This window comes from Parus major, chromosome 12 (assembly GCF_001522545.3).
Source record: "Parus major isolate Abel chromosome 12, Parus_major1.1, whole genome shotgun sequence".
NCBI lineage: Eukaryota > Metazoa > Chordata > Aves > Passeriformes > Paridae > Parus > Parus major.
The window spans coordinates 16402018-16425019 of NC_031781.1; the positions used below are offsets into that span (position 1 = coordinate 16402018).

At 43.8% G+C, this 23002-nt stretch overlaps 1 protein-coding gene across 15 annotated transcripts in view; it reads right to left on the reverse strand.

Annotated features, from left to right (window-relative positions):
- FOXP1 (forkhead box P1) overlaps nt 1–23002 on the reverse strand; it is a 373214-nt gene that overhangs the window by 67864 nt on the left and 282348 nt on the right. For 12 of the 15 annotated variants that reach the window (XM_033517465.1, XM_015640594.3, XM_019008067.2 and 9 more), the window contains 2 exons: nt 5410–5547; nt 4243–4332 (listed from right to left, as the gene is read on the reverse strand). In XM_033517465.1, coding sequence (XP_033373356.1) covers nt 4243–4332; nt 5410–5547 — 228 coding nt within the window. Of the gene's footprint in view, nt 1–4242; nt 4333–5409; nt 5548–16281; nt 16325–23002 lie in introns of those variants that run through there. The other 3 variants (XM_015640593.3, XM_033517467.1, XM_015640598.2) reach the window with 2 other exon arrangements.

Consider the following 23002-nt stretch of genomic DNA (forward strand, 5'->3'; position numbering starts at 1 on the left):
GCTCATCTTGTATTTTATTTGCTTTGTTCTTTAAAATCCATGAAAGGCTTTGCATTTTGATAAATATCTTTTTATTTATTGTACAATGACAGGAGGAAAACTTTTGTTGTGTAAAACATCAATACATCATGCCAGTGTTTAGCAGTTCCTTGTGCTAGCCAAAAAAAATTAATGTAGATTTCCTTAGTAATTATCTGAGTGATAGAAAGATAATACAGTGCAGTAGTACAATAAATAGAAGGAAATTATCTAATATCCCTAATCTGCTAGGAATCATATCAAGGTGGAGGTCTTATACACATTATGGCTAACAATTATGGAAAAAAAATTAACTCTTACCAAACTGCACACTTTCACAAACAAACCCCAGCCAGATCCCGAGCTTTCTGTTGCCCTTCCTTGACACCAAGCCAGAGGATCACTGGCCCCATTCCCTACTGGTGTTACACAGGGAAAAAGTCCCACCAGAGCTGCTGGAGCAGGACTGCCAGACAAGAGCTGCGGGCTTGACCCCCACCTTCTTGTACCACCATGTACCATCAATCCTAATACTGCACCTAACTTTATATCCACAACTCTGAGAGTCAGCCAATCTATTCATCTTATTTCTAAACTCTATCTTATTTCTAAAGAAAACCTAGGACTTCAGGAACACATCTAAACAAATAGGTGCTTGGATATTCTGAAACTCACAGAGTTTACATTTCTTTGCAACAGCTTGCTCTGACACATCCATTTGTTGCAACTATTTGCAACAGCACCATATGCATGCAGGCCCCAGCAACAGTTGTATTAAGAGCTGAAGTAATGTTTGCCACCATAAATATTAGTTCTAAAATATATATAACTAATGCATTTATAGTGATGTATTTATATTATTAATGCTAGGTGTAGTAAGCTGTGTTTTACCTATCTGCCATAAAGAGTGCAAAGTTAGACACACGAGGTTTTTTTTAAAAATCCTCTTTATATCTACGGACTGATGCCCATTTGGTTGTCTTCTCAGCTATCCTAAGAAAAGCTCTTGAACACACTCTACTTTGAAAAGCCAGGATATAAAAGTATACAAGGCCCATTGTCCAAGAAAGAATTTAAAAGCAAGACACGTTGCCAAACTGTGCTCCCCACCCAGTTACCAAACACAGGATACAAGGCAGTTTGTTTACTTCTCACAATTGAATGCATACAAAAAAGGTCTCGGTGCAGTCCTGTTGTCAGGTCAGTAGTCAGTGTTAAAATGCTGAAATATCCTGATAAAACTTGCATTTTTGATCCCCTCCCTAAAGCTTCTGTCAAAGGTCTGTTTTCCTTTCTTAGGTTACTCCCTACTGCCTAACATAAACTGTCACAGTGCCGGAGGACAAACGGCAAACAGCGCGCTCCGTCCAGCGCCGCGGCTACCCCGAGCACCCCCCTGGCTCTGGGGAGCCCCAACCCTTCCAGGGCAGAGCAGGAACAGGGCTGAGATCCCCCCCAGAACCTCTGCCCCTCGCTGTCGGGCACTGCTCACGCCCTGCAGCCCGTGAGTGAAACCCCCAGGAACCTCGCTGGGGTCTGCCTGCTGCTCTGCTCGGGGCTCGGGTCCCTTTCACCAGCGGGGCTGGGGAGGTTTGTTGTGTTTTCCTTCTTTCACCACAGCACAATGGGACAAGGCACTCACAGAATGACCTGGGGGATGCCGTACATGAATACGCTTGTTCCATCTGTCAAGGTACACGCTCAGCCCTCGTTAGCACTGCGGCCGCCGGCCCCCACCACGGCACTGCCCGTCAGTTCTTGGTGCCAGAGGGAGGGGGAAGAAATAAAATAATACAAGACCACCTTTTCCATGCTAATTTATCAAGAATAACCTCCTTAAGCTGGGCTGAACAAACCTGTGGGGTGAAATGCATTGTTGAAATGGACTGGCACTAAAACCATCAGCAAAAATACTCCCCCTCAAACCCCTAGAATAAGCTGAAGAGACTTAGGTCCTTGTTCTCTTTCCAACTATCGTGTTAAAATGCTCTTCTTGAAACAGGAAGGAGTCCTTTCTTATTGTTGCTTTCGCTAGTGTAATATCAGAAGTGTGACCACAGTAAATCAGTGTGTTAGATATTGAAATGCCATCACATTGTCTAACTTCCCTTCTTGTCTTTTTTAACACAAAGTATTTTTTTTCTTTAAGCTCCAAGCCCTCATCTTTGTGTCTGAGATGCTCTCCTGTCTGACAACAGCAATTTAGAAGAGTTAACTTTTATCGTTCATTCTGCTGTGTAACTTTCCCCTTCAAATTTCTTTATCTGCCCTCTGAGCTCATCTGAACTTTCATGTTCTCCCAGCATGCAGGCTTGCATTCAAAACTATGTCTAATAGACCAAATAAGAGGTTAATAAGAAGTGGCAACAGAAAGAAAAAATACAATCCCTGGTAACTGATAAGAATGACAGTGGCAGCCCTTTATTGTTTGTCTTCAAATATAGAGTTAAAGATCTTTAAAAAACTAAATTTTGACGCCTTTGAAAAGAAAGAAGCACAAAATAACAACAGGGGGTTATTGCCTGCCAGCCACAGGGGAGAAGCTCCATAATTCTTATTCTCCCTTTTGAAGGCTGTTAGAAATCTGATTCAAAAAAGCAACAGCAGAAGGAGAAAGCCTCTTGAGGCTATCGCCATTTCCTGTGATCATGCATAATGCGTTTCAAAAGTGGGTTTTTACCAATTCTGTTGATCAATTGCACCTCCTTCATATTCCCTCTTTTTTCTGCTGTGTTTACATCTGATGTGACTCAATGACAAGCGCTGTCTGAGACTGTGAAACAGACCTGTCATGTTGATTTATGGGCGCATCAAACCACGACTTGTCCAAACTGAAGCTCGCAGTTCATTAATTAGAGAGTTGTGACTTTGAAGTCAGCTTTCAGACTGTGGTTTTTAACATTTGGCTTAATTTATATGCTCTTGAATGTGGATCTCTAAGGAAAAAACTGAAATTCCCTTCTTGTCTTTGAACTTCTTTTGACCGCACAATAATCATTTCTTTGTCCAGAGTGATGCCTGCATCCCAGAGTCATTAACGCGCATTGAACTGCCACTGATGAGTAAGCCCTACTGAATTAGAAAAACAGCCAGCAAAACAAAGCTGAGAGCATTCTGCACAGTGATATCTCACAATTACATGCCTTCCCTCCCTGTGCCATTTCCATTTTAATTACTGTTAGTCCTTTAGATTTACATTTTAGACACTTTTTAATCTGTTCCCTTTTTATTATAGTGGCGCCCGTAAGCGCGCTATGGTTAAGGTTGTGTCAGCATTTCCATTATAAACCCCCCTGTTTTCAGGGGTTTATAACTCAGCTGGAAAAATTCACTCTGGGTTGAAATTTGGCACAGGTGGCATGATTTGCTGAAATTTCAGGGGGAATGGGGAGCAGAAATCGGTGCATGCTTCGAGCAACACCCCTTGTCAGGTGACACGAGCGCTGCCGCTATCAGCGGACATCACCCAGTGTCTCGCACCAAGAGGCAGCTTTCTAGGATCTACCTAAGCCAGCAATGATGCTGGATTAAACAGGAGTCCAAAACTCCTCGAGACTTAAGAGGTGGACCCAGCACCTTAAAATGTAGTTGCAGGAAAATTAAATTTAAGCACATCGGAAAAAACAAACAAAGCTTTGGATGTGACAGGTATTTTGGAAGGGAAGTTTAGCTAAAGGACAGACAGAAACTATCCTGGTCTGTCCCCTTCAGTTATGGACTGTGGAAGCATCAGGGCAAGGTTTCCTGCCACCTCTTCTCCGTGTCACCACTGATGCTGCGCCAGTGTGGTCCCTCCTGCTCAGCCCGTGCTGTAGGAATGTGCAACCAGAACCTCTCTGGCTGCAAGCTCAACCTCAACACCTCTTGGCATTCTGCCTTGCTTGGAGAGGACAGCAGTGATCTGGGCCTGCTGCCTTGCCCCCTCCCCTCTCCACATAACTAACTCCCCAAAACACTCTCCCAAGATACAAGTCTAGATGCCTGCTCCAGGACTCATACTGAACAGCAAGGCCTGGTCCCCTGCTATAAAATATGTGGCAGCGAGCAAATGGAAAGCACAGGAAAACACAGGCAAAAACAGGACAATAACTCTAAATCTGAAAGCTGAGGCCCGATAGAGTCAGTTCAGTTGTGCAATCATTTATAAGATGAATGACAGTTTAATAGCCACTAGACAGTCCCCAGGGATCTGTGGTTTGAAAGTAAAATGGGTATTGTCTGTACCTCTTTAGGCTGTTTTCCAGCATGTTGTTGCTGTAAAAGTTGAAGCTGCAACTGTTCCTGTTGTTTCTTATAAAACTCTTGAAGCTGCTGCTACAAAGAAAAGGAAAGATGGTAAGTAACAAAGTGGAGAGCCAATTCAGTGTCCCTTTTGGTGTAACACACAAACTGTGATTTGAAAAATAGCATCCTTTTATCTGTAATGGTCTGACCTTTAGTTTGAAACTCAACAATAAATTCAGTGCACACTGACTATTCTTGGCATTATCGTTTGAAAAGTAATCTCCAAAATGAACTGATGAAAAACATACCATTTTCTACACAAACTAATTAAAATAAGGCAAGGAATGACCTTTGATTGTAACAACAAAGCCAAAATGCCCTTGCTGAGAGAGCCTGGCGAATCTCTGTTGTGAAACACACATGCTTTCTAAATGATAGGGTTTGACTGTATTAAGTGTTGTTCAATACGTGCATAGACATCCTGGGAAATACTCTCCTCCCGTTGCCCAGATGTGCTCTGAGCAGACAGAGCTCTGTCAGGACCGAGCCTGGGAGCCAGGAGGGAGCAGGCAGGGTGGATGCTGACACTCACCCCAGCTCTGTGAGACCCCACTGTGTCAAACCTCGTGGTAACAGAGCCTTGGGGCTTGTTGGTGGCCAGCTTCCAGCTGAGAAAGGACCACGGGCTGCAAGAAGCACTGACACACAGCCCAGCATATGTTGGCTGAAATCAAACAGGCTTGCAAACCTCTCCACTTCTGCTTCCACCGTTTCCACAGCACTTTACGGTTCCAGATGGAAATAACGAGGTCTAAATTGGGAAGTATGGCCCCTCTACCTTGTTTATTCCAATTAGTCAGGGCACACCAAGCCTTCTGAAGGATGCAGGCAAAAGCAACAGGGACATCTGCCGAACTCCTGACACTTAAATATGCATCTGTATTATTTAGCTGATCTTGGAAACACTCCTAACACTTCTCCCTGGATTTGTTTCCAGTAGCTATTTGTAGAATTAAAAACAAAAGAGCAGTCAGGTCAGCTCACAGCATGGCTGCTCCAAGGTTCAGACCTGAAATGTGGGCAGCTTCTTTCCCCAAGGGTGTTCCAGGAGGTGAAGCCTCCAGCATCCATAGGGGCCACCTGAGCAGCTGTTAAGGAAACAATTACCTGTTGAAGCATGAGTGCCTGCTGCTGTTGGAGCAGGACTTGGAGTTGCTGGGGAGTTAGCACTTGTTGCTGGAGGATCTGCTGCATTTGCTGGGGAGTGATCACTTGAGGTGTCATCATAGCCACCGACACTGGAACCTGAAGGCCAAGAGGAGAGAAAGAGGGTCAGAGCACATCCCCACAGCTCCTCCAGCATCCCCATGCCAGGGGAGCCCATTCCTGGCATCAAGGGGGCCGAACGTGAGAGTCCTCACAGCCCGCCCTGGCCAGCACACCAACCACACCTTCCTGGTGACTAAATGCCCCTTCTGCAAAACACTATTGGATGGAAATTCCTTAAAGCAATTAATATGGTAAAGATGTATTTATTTTTACTAGAAATCATCAGCCAGGTTCTTTCCCTCCCAGAAAGCCCTTGCCTTCTGTAGCAAAATCCAACAGCCAAATATCCCGTGCTGATGGGATCTAGACCCTATTACGACAGGTTCTTCAGAAAATTGAAGGAAGGCTCAGTGATGTGAATAACAGCACTAGACTCCTATGCAATTTTTACAGAAAGGCCCTACCACGATGTCTTTACCATTCCATATTCACCCAGCATACAGATGTCTTCAATTCTTTCATATTATGTGAGATACCATTAAAAGCCGCTTTCCATGACATTTCAGTGACAAACAGCTACAGTGATGAACTTGATAGCATTTCATATTTGCAACTGTTAACACGTTTCTGCACGGGCATCTTTGCAAGGAACCTGTACACTGTATCTGAAAGGATGATGTCTTGTTCAGATAAAACACTGACATTAAAATGACAGGCTGTCTTGGCCAAGGTTACACAAATTGTATTCAAGCGGATACCTAATGACAATGCTATGAATTCTGCAAGCTTTCTAGAATGTAATTTAGCTATTCAAAATAATCACTGCACTTGTGTTTAATTTGCAGACTACATGAGAACCATTTTGTCAGTCCCAGTAATGCAAGAAGACTATTTCCCTAGAAACCCACCCCTCTACCCTCCACCCCAAAAAAGGAAAAGAAAAGGAGGGGAAAAAAAACAATAGAGGAAAAGACAAAACCCATATGAGTTTTAACAGTAATATTGAAGCACCTTACTTTCCTATAGTTTTAAATCAAATACATGACAGCACAAAACTAAAAGCAGTAAAGGATATACTTTGCTAAAAAGGATCTCCTGTCATCTCATGTATTACAATAAAAGGTAATAATATGTTTAGCACTTTTTCCGTGAACCACTTTTAAAAAAAAATCAGCAGACAATAGCTGATCAGAAGATAAAGGAGTTTAAAAAAAAAATCCTCCAGTGTAGTAGTAAGCAAGAGAGAAATGCAGTATTAATTTTATGTAACATAATGTCTTAATATGCAGTTTATCTTGACTTTTTCACATGATTTGTCCTGTCATTTGCATAGCAAGCTCTCATTCCTAATTTCACAGTCATTATGCACTGATGTCCTGATTTCTCAGCATCACTAATCTTGATGAACTAAAAATGGTTCCTGAAGGTCAGACACATGTACAGTGCACATCTCCCCGTGTTGTTGTGTACATGCCGTGTGCCAGGGCCAGACACTGCCTCCGAAACATTTGCCCAAGCAGAGCCCAACAAGGGCTGGCACACACCTCTGACATCCCATTAGTGCCGATATGGCAAGGTCCTCTGAGTGTTCCCTATGGCACAGCACGTTCCCACATCGCTGATGGGGTCCAGGCTGGTGTGAACGCTGGCAAAAGGAGATTTAATTATGGGATAAACACCAGAACCACCAGAACCAATGGTGATTGTCCCATGGCTGGCACCGCGTCCTTGTGCCTATGGGAAAGCCACCACCTCACCAGGCAGGACCAGCTCTGAGGACACTGAGTCATCAGGATGGGTAATCCCATTAATTCAGAATATCTTAATCCACAGTCTTTTAAAAACTTTTCTGGGAGTAGAAAATTATTTAATTAAATCCTGCCGTCACTATCTTCGCCCCGAAGCGTGACTCACCTTCATTATTCTCATCCCCAGAGAAGTTTACTTTACCCTGGGGTTTGTACTGCCTCTCATTGAAGCTGGACCAAGCAAACAGAAGAGGAAGCATGTTTAAGTATGTTTTCTGTGCCCTTCTTGGAAGATAGACAAGACAAATACTCTTCAGTCAGATTTATGACGACAAGCAGGGATACAGACAGGAATAGGGTGGGGTGCTGTAAACCCTACACATCGGTGATTAATCCAAAGGGCCGCATTCTGCCGTCAGCCGGGCAGGGACAACTCCCATTCACTTCCATGGCCCTTCTGCACATTTATCTTGGGACAGATCTGGTGATTAGGCCCTATCTTTGAAAACTGGCCATGTACCTTCCAGTAACAAATCTCTTAGCTGCACACTCCTTGCTAGAACAGAAGCACTTAAGCAGAAAGAAAAAAAAATAATCATGTATGTACTGCACACAGTCAGAGAGTACAAGTACACAGAGCACAAGTTTGCGTTGGTCCGTTCAACTTCATTTTACCATCTGAAACCACATTTTCACACCACACCTGCACTTCTAAAGAAGGTGCTGCCTTCCATTTATAAACACAGCTAACAGCCACATTTAGCCACGGCCTGTACTTTAGTTTATCACGAAAGCAACTTACAGAAACCTCGCACAAACAAATTCGAATGAGCCAGAAACTATCGTGTTAAAAATTACAACACACATCCCGGACGAGCGTGGGCACACACGTACAGGTCTGAGGGACTTTAAATAGTTAAGAATGATGGCCTATATATCCACTCTCTTAACTCCCAACGTCCAACTTTTCCATGTAGCTAGTCCCTGGTAATACTAGGAATCAAAGGGCATGCAGCACCAGCAATAGGCTATTATAGCCCACACTTTATTACCCATTACTACCGAGGTCATTAGCGGTAAGAGTGATTGTACCGGTCTTAACCTATTGATCATTGTAACTACTATCATTTAATCCCGTGTTGAATGTCTGGAAAGCTGCTAAAGGCACACAAGAGAGAGTGCTTTAGTGATGAGAAATATAGCCAAAGCTTGGAAATTACACTTTGATTCATAAAATCTAGCCAGTGGTTTAAATCAATAGTATTTAAAACAGTCATGTAAGTTCTTAACTACAGCTCTCTAATATTTATGGGTCCCTTTTTGAGTGTATTCAGTCAAAACTAAACTTTACTTTAGATACTGTGCAATATACTTTACATTATGTTAGATAAAAAATATTTATTTCTGATATTTTGTCTGATAGTAAGTGAAACCTAAACCAAGAGCTATAAATTCATTTTAGATTTCTATCTCTCAGATGTCAACTTAAATGTGTTGCCAAAAAAAATTACAAACCAACTTTAAAAATGACTTAACTGTTTAAGTACATGAAAATGAGCATGTTTTATGAGTTAACAATGAATCACAGAAGGCAGTATATGAAGAACTAAAATAATTCTGTCTTACTGCCTTCAGGGAGTTGAAGTTCAAATTAAACTACTGGCAGATATATTTAAAGAATGCTAAGTTAGCATGCAGGGAAGAAATCAATCTTTTATTTTTTCTTTCAAGTTGTTTATTTCTATTTTGCACTTGAAACATAATTGTTGTTATTGATATGATTAATGAACTACTTTTGGTATTGTTGACTGATAACAATAGGGTGTGGTAGATACCCAGCTGCATGTAAACCTGGCAGCAAAGGTAAAAATACAGCTGCAATTTGGCTTTGGGAGCTGTGCTAGTATGGACCTGCTGACATGCTAATACCATCAACGGCAAAAAATGTCTTTAATACTCACAATTGTCTTCGCTCACTGTTTCTCCCAGGGTTTTGCCTCTGCTCCTCGGCATCCCCCAAAGCCCTCCTGGCCCCACAGTCCCCTCTGAGATCCTCCCATCTCAAGCTCTAAAAACACCCTAATTTGGCAAAACCAGCCAAGGGAAACTTCCACAAACTTGGGCCAAGCTTCCCTTTAACTTCCCCACGGAATTACAGCAGGGATGCATTTGTCACTCCTGCACACAACCCGGGCCAGGGTCACAGGGATGAAAATGATTTAGTCCTATTTAATCATCTCCATTCCCTCATTTTTGGTGATATTAATATAATTAAATACTAGCTAAATAATTTCAAGTAGTTTAATCTTGTATGAAGCAAAGGGGGAAAAGGAAAAAAAAAAAAAAAAAGGAAATTTCACACCCCGTGCCTCTGATGCTGGATATGGCTGTGGTCCTGTTAACTGTTAGCAGGCATGCATGGAAGATGGGGAGGATTTCCTTAATTCATAAAGAATAAATCTGCCAGAAAATCCTTTTCTCCTGCGATCTAAGTTCGAACCTGATTTCAGCAAGCCCTCATACCAGGCACCTTGGATTTCCAAACAGCAATTCTTCGGTTAAAGATTTTGTGATAAAAGTTAAACAGAACAAAACAGCTGAACACAGAATAGAACAAGTCGCTGAGGAACAGATAAAAATACTAAACTACAGTAAAAATAGCTACGGCCAGGCAAAACCAAACAATGAACTTGAGCTGTCCTATTAGCAAGATATCATATGCAATATATTTCAAGTATTAAAAAAAGATCAGGTGAAACAATACAAAACAGGGGAAGATAAAGCACTGACACCCTGGCAAGCAGAGAGGCACGATGCCACAAGCCAGAGCACAGCCCAGCAAAATAAGAAGTGCTGAAGGCAGGCAGGACCTGCTTCCATCCTGAGACTAAAACATTTCCGACATAATATTTCATCCTCCAAAATCCCAAGACAAAAACGCCACTGCTGGAATTATTCACGCAGGAACTGCTGTGCTGGTTCATTATGCGAAATGGAATCTCACTTTTAGACTTAGTTCTTTTGCCATAATACAGCACAGCGCATTAAGACAGGTAATGTTTATTATATTAATGTAAAATCAGCTAAGTAGTCTGTCATTAGCATAACTGTGCTCTCTGTAACAATACAACTGCCTATTAAAAAAGAGGGGGGGGGAACCTCCTTAAAATTAAATTAGCATTTTATTATTATAATTTTGTTTATCGTATTTTATCAGGAGTGAAGATCTCCTTCTGACCCACAGAAAGCAGAACGATGGGCTATGCTGACATTCCCTGGCACGTCAGGATGTCTGCCGTCTTCTGTATTCTCCTCTAGCTGAGGAAAAACGGGAATATTTTCGTATTTGTTTACAGAATGAAACATCTGATCTTATCTTCCACTTCTCATGCATACCAGGTTTCTCACTAAGTGCCAGGATAATTGTTTCTGCTATAATAAATACCCATTTAATTTGCATAAAAATATAAAGTTTACATAAATTAAATCCTTTCTACATCTAACATTTGTCAAATAGAGAGTAAACCAGAACATACAGACACACATCCAAATACCCCTTTAATAAGATGAGTGAGATTTTAAGCTTAAGATTACCATCATAATTTTTCACATTTTTAAAAAGTTACTGTTTTTGTTTCCATCTCTGGCAGGAAAGGAAAAATTATATAACCTGCTGTATATGGTTCCAAACAGTGGTGATTTTATAATGATTCCGTTTAAAACTAAAAAAAAAAAGGGGGAAAAAAAAACCCTGCATTTTTTTTTCCAGAGTTTAGGAAAGGAAATGTCAGATCAACATATTCTGCCAAAAGAGCCTCAAATAAACCAAAAGCAATCCTGCTTAGAAACATCCAAAATACCCCTAAAGCCCTTGAAAACCCCTTGAAACCCTCTCTCACAAATAGTATACTGAGAATGATCATGGTGTCAGCCTCCTTACATTTGTGTATTAATTCATAGATACATTATAGAGAGCTTAATTAAATAATAAAAGACCATGATAGAACCAGCAACATTTACTATACCCTGAATTTCATGTGAGTGAAAGAGAAGTGTTACACAGAGGGGATTTTTCTTTTTTTTTCTTATGGCAGATTTTAAAGAACTGCAACTCCCCACAGATTTCTAGGAAGGATGAGCCCTCTTTACATCCCTGGCTATTTTCTCCTGCAAGAATCAAATCCATAGCTGCCTGTTCTTCACACTCAGGGCATTTGAGATGACGTACATTGTCGTGGCCAGTTGAAAAAAAAAAAAATAAATTAGAGATTCTTGAAAAAAAATCCACCTGGTTAAATCATGCTGTTTATTTCCCACACAAACCAGAGCTCTGCTTAAACACTCGGGTTGGCTTTGCCACTCTGGTTCCAAGTGCCGCCTTTATAACAGTTGTAAACTTTATTTGCTTAAAAATGTGCAGGTTTTCACACCTATGGCAGACACCTACAGCTGAACATCACAGCTAAGCACAACGGTGCAAATTAGATTCTAATGAGAAAACATCAGTTGCTTCTTTGACAATTTTGCCATTCACTGATTTACTTCTAATGAAGACGCACTCCAACCAGCCAGCTCGCCGTGTTAAAGGTCAAAGCACGTTCAAAAAAATGCCTCACAAAATCAAGGCAAATGGGAAACCCGTAAAGAAACCTTCTCATAAAGTGGCGTGGCAATTAGAGTAATTGTGCAAAAAGCCGTCTTCGGTAAAAAGTAAAAGAAATTAAGCTGCCACTACTGTAACAGGTTAGATGAAAATCAAAATTTAATGTATTCTCCCTTGTGTCGTCTTGTTTTGTCAAGACATCAAATAGAATTGGAAAGTACAAAATAACAAGCCCTTGAGAAATCACAGAAGCCGACCTTTTTGATGTTGTTGGTTTACCTTGTTCTCAGTTATTTGAACAATGATGTTTCAGATTTAAGGGCAAGATAAAGCTTAAAAATTAAAACCCGTTGTCAGTTTGGGGAGGAGGGGGTGTTGTCCCTCCCAAATAACAGAGCATCTTACCTAATCAATGAAGGAAAATCCGTCCAAAACTAGTGCACAGAACAATTGGCAATTCCACTTATTTGTTCAATATTCAGTCTGGGTTCTATAACATTCATTCAACTTCAATACAGACTACAGATCCTCCTGCTAGCGCAGAAAACCGCGCTGGAAAGGTTAAAAAGAAAAAATAATAAAAAAAAAAAAAAAAAAAAAAAAAAAAAAAAAAAAAAGAAGAAAAGAAGGCTGGGGCTGAGATATTTGCCAGTGCTGCTTCTCTCCCATTCTCTACACGGCCAGTCTAATCTGCAGATGAGTATATGGTGGATTTTTTTCCCTTTCCTTTTAACTGGGAAGCGAAGCTGAACAAGTAAGCACCTTATAAAAACAAAACAGGACAGGACATTTTAACTGAACTACAGCAAAGCAGTTTCCAGTAATGCAGTTCTGCTTTCAATAAAACAAACAAACTGCTTAAAATCAGCCAAGCCTTTCACCAAACAATAACAAATTTAGCTTATGGTGTCAGGACTTTCCCACAATCTGGTTTTGCAGGTGTTGACGAAACTACCTCTGCTACCGCTTTTCCCTAGCAAAGAGGGGACAAAAAACAACCAGTTAAGTTATCCTGCTACTGAAAAACCTTTACAGAAAGTAAATCCAAGTGCTGTGTCCTTCCCAGCTCACATTTGTCTACAGCAGCTCTGAAAAGACTAAGAAATACAGAGCAGAAAAGCACAGGAGCTTTTCAAACTCCTTAAACTTCTGAATGCAAAAATCCTTCCCCCCTTACCTTTCTTCAGCTGCCGGAGCATGTAATCACAGACACAGAAACCAAGGCATTCTGGACTGAAATAATAACTTCAGGATTTAAAAAACAAATTCATTCTAAAGCAACAACAGTGCCTGAGCACTGTCAGGTTAAAATGGTGCATAAGAAATCACTCTGACTGCCCTACCTCGCTTTCAATGCCTAAAAATCCATTTTATCCTTCTCCACACAACTGTTGCAACCCTTTTCTTCCTTGCACACAAAACTAAAACCAACTGAACCCGCGCAGACATCAGAGCCCAGCGTCCGTCAGTGCAATCGTCCGTCCATCTGTGACGCACTGCTCCGACTCTACCGTGGGGTCTGGTCGCTTTTCACACCCCAGCACAAATTTCAGCCCGGGGTTAAGAGTTACACTTCTAAAACTTGTGCAGGGCTCATCCAGCCCCAGAAGAATGTGAGGTACCCACACCTTCCTCTGAGCACTGAGGTCCCTGCAAAGACAGCGCAGGGATTTCATTTCTTCCCTGTCAATCCCATTGTATTTATGACTTCTCTTTAGTTCAGCTGAGTGACTGGTCGGAGCATGTCTCAGAGCTTTTTTTTTTTTCTTTTAAAGCAAAAATAACACTGCTTAGAAAAGGGAGGGCACAATGGCACAGCACAGTAAAGTGAATGTTAAACAAGACTCAGAAAAAAAAAACAAACCAACTGTAGCAAACAAAAAAAATTTCAAAGCAGCCCTTCCTATCATAAGCTTTCTGATGATTTATGGTTTACCAACTCAGCAAGGTTACGCAACACTGCATGCCTTTAGATGCATTATTTGAGTCAGTTGAGATTTAATTAAGATCACAGCCTCCAAAATCCCTGTCAAATGAAAATTCACAGAAGACAATACACTATATATCCTCATGCAGATAGTCTCCATTCCATGCTCTGGAATAACATAAGTTAATCCTCGTTTCTATGGTGGCAGACAAAAGTTCACTAATTTTGTTTTCTTTTGACACTTGTGTTGTTTTCTGTTTTATGTCATGAGATCATTCCCTTTTGAGAGGGGAGGGGAGCTGATATAGGGGGAGAGGAGGGAGAGCAATATGTCTGAATATGGCAGCAGATGTATTTTGACATTCTCACAGCTCTGCTGTGATGTCATCAAGTTTTCATATAATTAACCCCTGCCAGTAAGAGCATCCTTTCATGACATCTGTCCACTGGGAAGAGGAGGAAGAAGTCAGGGAAAAAAGCACAAAAAGTGCCTCAGTCTTGCTCTCACACTAAAACCAAAATCAAACAAAATTAAATTAGGGCTACAAAACAGCATTTACATCTTTCTTCTGTATCAGTGACTGGCTTTCCCCAATTCATTATCTGCCCCAGCTACCTCCTCACCTCCGAGGTGCTCTGACACCACACGCCACAGACGCCCAGCTCATTCCCAGCGCCTTCTCCTCCTGATGGTCCTGGTGCAGGAGAACCCCTTCACTCTATAATCCAGCTCCTCTATTTGCTAGGCACGAGCACGTTAAATAAAACAATATTTCTTATAGAGAAATTGCTAGAACTTTACCTCATTCCACTGTATTCCTATTTGCATTATCTTAATATCTGCTTGCTTATCTCATGGTTTAGAAATGACAGGTGCTAGCGGTCTTTTGTTTGACAGGCCACTACACAAATAACTGTCTTGCCTGAAAGGGCTAATGCACTACTAATGAACAATAAATCAACTTTGATTATAAAGTGTCAGACCAATCAGTTTGCAGTTCAGCTCTATCACAATCTAGGCCAAGGCAGCTACTCTGTTCAGGCAGGACTCGGGTTTCATCTCCGCAGCCTTATCAATGAAATTTTTTGGACGCAGCCACAGGAGATCACTGAAAGCCCTCTGACAGCAGATTTTCCGCTGGCTGTGAGGAGAGGACAGAGCCTGCTTTTAGAGACTTCCTAGGCTGCTACTACAATAAATATACAATCAACAAAAGCCATTTCTTTACCAGACAGAAGCACACTCTAATGACATACGCACATGTGCACATGTGTTGTAGCCGTGACTTTTAGAAGCAAACAGCAATGCCTTTCAACTTGGTGTAAAAGATGTGCGAGATGCCTGAAAGCTCTGCACATTAAATACACTTATGAGGGGTTCGATCTGGTAAATAATAATTTAGCAGGCAGTGTGCTTACAGATCTGGGGAGAGAGGAGGGTAAAGAGCCTCCTTGCTTACTACAGCTACTGCACACGCACAAGGCACTCCAGGATTGGGCCCAGGAGCATCAGGCATGAGAATCAGCTGTGATCCAAATAAAAAAAAAAAAAAAAGAATAATATTTTAACATTTCAGTTTATTTATAAAACGGCAAACTAGCGTGTGCAAGTCACTTTTTATTAGAAATAAACTTCAGCGATTTATTGTAGTTCACAACTCAACACTCACTGCTAGAATAAATCCAACCGTTTGGTTTTCATAAACAGATCTTGGTCACCCTGAATGATTCACACTTCCTGCCACCAAACTTGTTTTTATTTAAAAATATGAAATGGTAGCGTGTCGAGCGCCGGCACACGCACCGAGACGGCTGTGTCGCGTTAGCGAGGGGCTTTTCCCTGCCACCAGCACAAGGACAAGCCACAACTCTCACTGTTCTCGGAGACAAGCTGGCTTTGAAGGAGTTAATTCCAGGGAGGAAGAGTGTATATGCACTTTGCTCTAAACTTACCACCCACTTCCTAAGGGTTCCCTCCTCCCCGACACCACCACCCTCGAAATTTCAGCTCACTCGCACTGCAACGCTGACACCGAGCCCGGCTGCGCCGAGATCCCGTTACATCCATTTCGCCGGGGTTCGCAGCACCAGTCAATGTCAAAAACAAAGCTCACTCACTTAATTTCCCCCTGGTAAATTGACTGGCGAATCCATCCAGCGATCTCGGTTCCTGACATTTAAACCTGACACTGTGTTTTCTCCGGCTCCGTGCACTTTCCCTCCTTCCTCGCTCTTCTTCCCAACTCCAGCGCTGCGGCACAGCCCGCCCGGCTACGCGCACCCGCCACTGTCACGACAGGCGCCGGGCGACACGCTCCGCTCATCACTTCTAAAACCCCCCGGCGAGTTGCGGGGCGCGCACGCCGTCCCTCCCTTACCTCCCTCCTCCTCCCGCGGAGGAGCCGGCACCGCGCGGCTCCTCCAGGCCGCCGCGGCTCTTTCCGCCACTTTGCGCGGGCCTCCCGCCCCCGATCCCCCCGCGGGGCACCCACCTGGGCGGCGGCGGGCGGCGTGCGGCGCGCCGGGCCATGGAGCGGGCTGGCGGAGCGGCGGGCGCGGAGCGGTGCGGAGCCTCCGCGGGCGCGGGCGGAGTGCGGGGCGCGCTGCTCGCGGGCTGCCGCCGCCGCGCCGCCACCCGCGCGGCCCCGCCCTGCGCCGCCGCGCACACCCCGCCCCGGAACGGGGCGCCCCGCGGGCCGCCCCCGCCCCCCGCCCGGGCACCGCCGGCTGGACACCCCCCCGGAGCCCGGCGGGGCGGGGGAAAGCGCCGGCACGGAGCGCTGGCTGCGCCCCGGGAGAGCCTGCTGCCCGCCACGCAACTTTCTCGTCTCCCGCGGAAAGTGGCTGCCGCTCTCCTGCTGCCTGCCCGACGGCTCTGCCACACAACCCCGGGATTTCGGTATCGGAAAATAGAACTGAGAATAGTAAAGAGACGACCACAAGGTGCCCGTGACGGGAGTTTGTACCAAAGCGGGGCAGAGCGGCCGGCCTGCGGAGGGGAGCGTCTCCCCTTCTTTCCGTGTTCCCCTGCCAGCCCTGGGTCCACGGCCACAGCGATCTAAGGCAGCCGAACCCCCGAGCTCTGTGCGCCCAAAGCCGCTGTGTTCGGGTCTGGGGCACCTCCCAAACCCGGGGTACGCCTCGCTCAGAATAAGCTTCACAAACTCAGGCGGGCGAGCTCCAAGAAATGCTTGTCCCGACTTCAGTACCCAAACTCGACCCCCTGTCCGTCTGCTCTCTCTAACCCAGGGATTGCCACAGACCTGGTGCCCTGTTTTCCCTTCCCCAAAAGCTCCTATCCATAGCACATGCTGAGGTGGATCCCACAGAGATCACCGAGCCCAACTACTTCATCTCAGGCAGCAATATTTGTTAAAAACTCTCCCCGCTATTTCAAATACTTTTTTAACATATTCACATAGTTTCTAAAGACAAAATTGATGCAGAGAGTAACTCCTCGGTTACTTCACGTGCGAGTACAAGAGCAGACAGAAGCTGCCCTATACCATTACCAGCAGAATCTCCCGTTATTTGCAGGAGTCGGGGCTGACAGACAATAGCCCCATTAGCGATGCTGCTGAAGAACCTCACAAGAAGCGAAGACAAAGGACCCAATTTACTGACAACTTGTGATCTGATGTTAAATGGGATGCGATACGGATTGCTTTCCACCCTAAAGTGTTTTCGTGTCAGATAACAAATTTATTAATGGGATTTTTTTCAGGTCACAAAAATGTGACCCCACCCTCTTATGAATATTTAATAAGGGACTAAGGGCATCTTTTGCAAGACCCTAAATCTGCCAGAAACAGCCCACATGAATCAGAAAGTGCCTGCCTCTTAAAGGGGCACGGACGCCCCGAGCAGGTCAGCACAGACAGGGCATAGGAACAGCCAGGATTTATCCGTGTTATATCTGTGCAAAGTCAAGCACACATGTACACACACAGCCCCCAAAACACTGGGAGCTCAGCAATAACATAAACCATAAAGCATGCAACGCGCTAGTAATAATTATCACCTGTGCTTAAGAGAAATCCTTCCTGTCCTGGACTTCAAAGTAATCTCGAGGAACTTGGATTGCTTTGGGAAATATACGACAGAATACACAGACTTAAACTTTTCAACAGTTCTCGTGTGGACCACCTCCTCCTCCTTCCTGCTGTATTTCTAAGAGCATTGCTGTGGCAGCGTTCCCAACAGCCCTGATGGCAAAGGAGCAGATTTAGGAAGGCTCTGAGTGTTAACACACGCTGACCAACTCTGCAGCCAAAAAAGAGCAGGGGCTGCATGCCCAGGCAGTCTCTGCAGACCATCAGAGGATGCTCTACAGACCCCAGTTGGGAAATCTTTTGATCCATCTTGTCTGCCTCAGCAGAAACTTCTCACCCACACAAGCCTCAATCCTATTCTTACATCATCGATTTTTATTTTCCAGGATCACCACATCCAGGCACACACAGCTCAATCCAAGGCCAGTGCCCTCCCCTTCTGCCCTGGTCACTGATCACATGCCTGTGAGCCAAGCTCTGCCTTACTCTCTTTAAAAAAAAAAGGGGGGGATTCTATGAAACCTACCACTTTCTTCAAGGCATTTCTCTTCTTTCCAGAGGCAAAGAAAAAGTGTAATGTGTCAATGCAAGACTGTGAGAGCTACATGTGAAGCAAAAGCACAGTGCTGGCTCTGGCACTGACAATTGTCCCCAGCTTTGGGCAAGTCACCTAGGAATTTTGGTGGTTTTAGTTCTTTAATCATGTCCCTAATGTTGAGGATGCCTCTTTCTCTGAGAGCTCTGTCTACAGTGTTTCTGGCCTGGCTTTGCAGTGGCTTGCACCATTTCAAGGCTGTCAGTGGCCTCGACATCTCTGCCTCCTCATCTGCAAAATGGGGATAATACGACTTGTTTCAGGATCTTCTGTAGACCAGTATTTGCAGAACACTTTGAAAAATGAAAGGTGCTGTCTAAGCACTGAAAGCTGGCCACAGAACCTGCAAGCCATATTTTTAAAGCGTTTTATACCCTTTCATATAAAAGCTTCATACCTGCAAGCTCAGCCAACATCTGCTCTGGGCTAAAAACTTCAGCCTTAGTAACAGAGATGGTAGCACTTGTTAAGTAAGGTCACCATGAAATATAATGCATTTCTAAGCCAGCAAAATATTTTAAAAGACCAAGAAGAACCATAAACTCCCACTTTAATTCCATTCAATTACGAAGAGTCATCACAGACAGAGACCATCAGACAGGGATGTTCAAAACAGAACACATAAAGTAATACATTAAAAATAACTGGGAGGGAGCGTGGCAGGCTAGATGGGGATTTGGCACTGTGTGCCCATGGGATCTGATCCATATTGGGTGGTGGTATCTTTCACCTAGGTGAAAGCAAATAATCACTGGATACTGATCTCTAAGGTCCAAGTGAGAGGAATAGATCATGAATTATGACAAGTATAGTGGAATAAATTATTTTGCTACGCCATTATTTTGCATGTTCACTTTATTCATAGACTTTTGCAGGTACCCATCCATGCAGAGACCACAGACTTGCCTACAGAAAAGCCTCAGCTGCCTGCAGGGCAGGGGAGAAGAAAAGAAAAGACATCCACAAAGTGTAATCTTCTCTAACCAGAGTCAACCTGCCCTAAATGAGTCAATTTTATGTCTAGTTCTAATACAAGGCAATTTCTACCTAAACCAGCAATACATCTGCACTTAGTCCTCGGGATGTTCTCCTGGGCAGACACGGCCAAACAGGTCCCACTTTGCACTCTGGCAGCTGCTAGTGGGCCAAAACAGAAAAAAACCTGCCAAACAGAAAATTGGGAGTAATTCAGCTGAACTTAGGTGCCAGTGCTGCTGTGGCACAGAGGAGCCCACCCGCCCCGTGGGGCCACGCCAAGCCTGGCAAAAAGCAAGCGGCAAAGCAGGCTGCTCAGCACTTGGACTGGAGCCATGGGCCGCTTAAAAAGCAAACTGCTGTTTGCAGTTCTGAGGGAAAAAGGCCATCTCGGATACTATTCCCACTCCTGGATCCCCAGGCCCATTTTTGTGGGGTTAAATCATATTTTCCTGTTTTGAGAATGCTTCATTTTCCCTTGTTGCTGTTTGAAAGACCTACAAAAACAAATGGGGAAAACAACTGACTAAACAGGAAACAGTGAAACTTGCAACCCACAAAGTGCTGAGAAAAAGGATAAAGTAAACAGGTTTTTGGGTCATCTTTAATAATCTCAGCTACTGCCCTCATGATAAAATATCTTCAGGCAGAAATGTGATTTTTAGGCTGATGGTGTCTAACAAAACAGAACGCCAAAGCAATTAACATTTCGATAATCCTTGTGTCTGTTACTCTTTTTTTTTTTTTGATGTGAAACTGTCATTTTTCTTACTGGCCCTGCAAATTCTGCATGAGCAAGGCTCTTTAAATCCCCTCAGTGTTGTACAATGGTTTAAATTTCACTTCATGGCATGCTTTAAATTACCATTCACATCTTCATTTAATGCATCATTTTATAATGCCAGTGTTACTAGTTAATTTATATATACACAGCAGGATGTGTCAACATTCAGGTGAGTTATGAATATGATTGTACAGGAGTTATGGAAGACATTTCAGCAAAATTATGGTTCCCTCTAAACATAAAAATATTAATAATGAATCAAACATCACAGGTAAACAACAAATTTTATGTAATTGCTTCACCCCCCCATCCTTCTAGATAAATAAATAAATAAATATGGCATCATTTTTGCTCTGTATTCATATTTGATTGATCTTAATAAATTGCCATCTCCTTCCCTAATAAACTGTAATCTCTTGTTTCCGCCACAAAGTAAAATTTATTAGCACACTCTTCTACCAGCAGGTCTGCATCACTCACAACACAGTGTGCAAATTGTTCCAAGTATGCTTGGGCATTATTCATAATTTATTCTTCTGCCCCAAAGTACACAATATATTGAGAGGTAATCACCACTAACTGTTCTCAGTTACTTTCCTTAATTATGTGAGATGACATTTATGTCACGTACAGTAGAGGAAATGCTGCAGTTTCCACTAAAACTCCATTTTTTTGCCATGGGTTGAAACACAGCGTTCACACAGAGAAAACCTTCTTAGGACAGGAAAGACTGGAGGTGGTATCTGGTAGGAGATGGGAACACCTCCACTTGAAAAGAACAAGCCCTGTCTACCAAAATAACCCACTGGGCATGACAACAGCGATGGCTCCGAGAGGAAAAGTAGGTGTTTTGTCGTGATGTTAAAGTTGCCATGGCAAGAAAAAAAACCACAGAATGAAACATCAACAAAACAAATGTCAATCAAACACATTTTTGCCTTTTAAGTATTAACCAGTGAACTCCTGGCCACCCCAGATCATGCAGTGCAGGCAGGCGGGCGCTGAGGGCTGGAGCTGCCCCAGGGTGCCCAGCTGGGTGTTTTGGGCTGGATCACCCCAGTTTGGGGCTGGTGTGGAATGCAGTGCTGGAAGCACTGCCCTCTCCTGGTAATCTGCCTCTCTCATCAGGAGACTTAATGCTTCACCTCACTCACAAAGGATCCTCTTTAAAAATCCAGGTCTGCTTCCACGACATCACAACCTACACACACAAATGTATCACCAGAGATATAATTTAAAATAAAACTGATTAACTATGGGCCCCTTTAGGTAATAACATCCATCAGACCATTGTGCTCACAGTCCAAGAGTACTGAGTTCTATATTCTGGTACTCCTGTGAGAACACCCTCTATCACCACTGGGCATTGCCATTTTTCACTCACTCTGCTGGGAACACATATCAGAGTATTTTCCGTGTATTTCAATAAAACACCTTCTTAGCAGTAATGGGCCACTGTTCCCATTTCAGTGGTCCCCAAGGTTTCATGATACAGTTTATTTAGCTGGCTCATGTTTCCAAGTTTTCTTCCAATATTCAAAAGCTATTTTTAATTTTTTTTAAAGAAGGCAGCCAAGGGAAGAGCCTTTTCTCTTCTTTAAAAAGCAAAACAGTAAAGTTGATACATGCAACAGAACAACTCGAATTATTTCCTAAAGAGGTGTTTAGTCAACAGCCCTTGTGGTTAGCTAGGAGTGCACAGAAAAGCTGTGACACTGCTGGTACTACACAGGGATGGAGTTTGGAAGCAGCACTGGGATCTCTGCTCCTGCTAGAAAAAGCAGTGTGACTCCAGGAATCAAATGCCTATGGAAAAAGAGCTTTTTAGGAAGCAGGGCTTGGTGAGGACATGTCCTCTTGACCACCACCCTGTGATGCCACAGTGGCTGAATTCCCTCCTGTGCTCCTCCTCCTCCTCGCTGTCTCTGGGTCAGGAGCATCCCCTCACTAAGCCTGGCAGGATGGGGAATGGGAGGGGAGGAGGAGGTGGAGCTGTTTTGGGAAAACAAGACTGCAGGGCAGGAGAAGCCCCAGCCTCAGCACAGCCATCCCCTGGCCTTTGGCCACGTCAGTCATTTTGATGGTGCACATCTGGTTTCGCATGGGTGAGAAACAGGCAGCCGTGCTGGCTAAGCAAACAGCCCAGCCACAGGACTTTGCTCTCCGATCCCTTGGGGTCATCCCAGCAGCTCAGAGTCCTTTGTGCATCACTAAGCAGGGCTTGCTGTGTGCTCTGGGCTTTTCCTTTGTACTTCACTCTGGCCCTTCACAGCGCAATGCCACGATCTATCACGGCCCAAACTCAACTCCAGGACAGGATCCTGCTTCCCTTCTCCAGGCAAATGCAGCTCCTGTCTTATGACCCATCAACATTTCCTATCCAAATCCAGCTGCTGCTTATTCCAATCCTTTCCCATTCCCGACCCTGAGCCACAAGGAAAGAGAGGATGCTGAGAGGCAGCAGGTCTTGGAGCTGGAGAGGATGTGGTGTACAAGCCAGGACCTGCTCCTTTGCTGCACCCATCATGGCAAAAGATAAACAGGTAAATAAAAGAATTTTTTCTGTGGTCTCTTAAAGACAAAAAATTGGCTTCCTGTAGCAAGAGAAATCACTTGAATGAATCTAAAGATTTTGGGTTGGAAAAGCACAAACTTGCTGCAAAGTGTGTAAGAGGAGAGGAATACTACAAAAATTTATCTCTGGAAGGAGACAACAATTCTCTGCCCTCAAACACAGCCAGTCCTGGGGTGGAGGGTGGCAGCAACTTTACCACACAGAGCCCTGAAGGAATTCAGGACACCTGAGG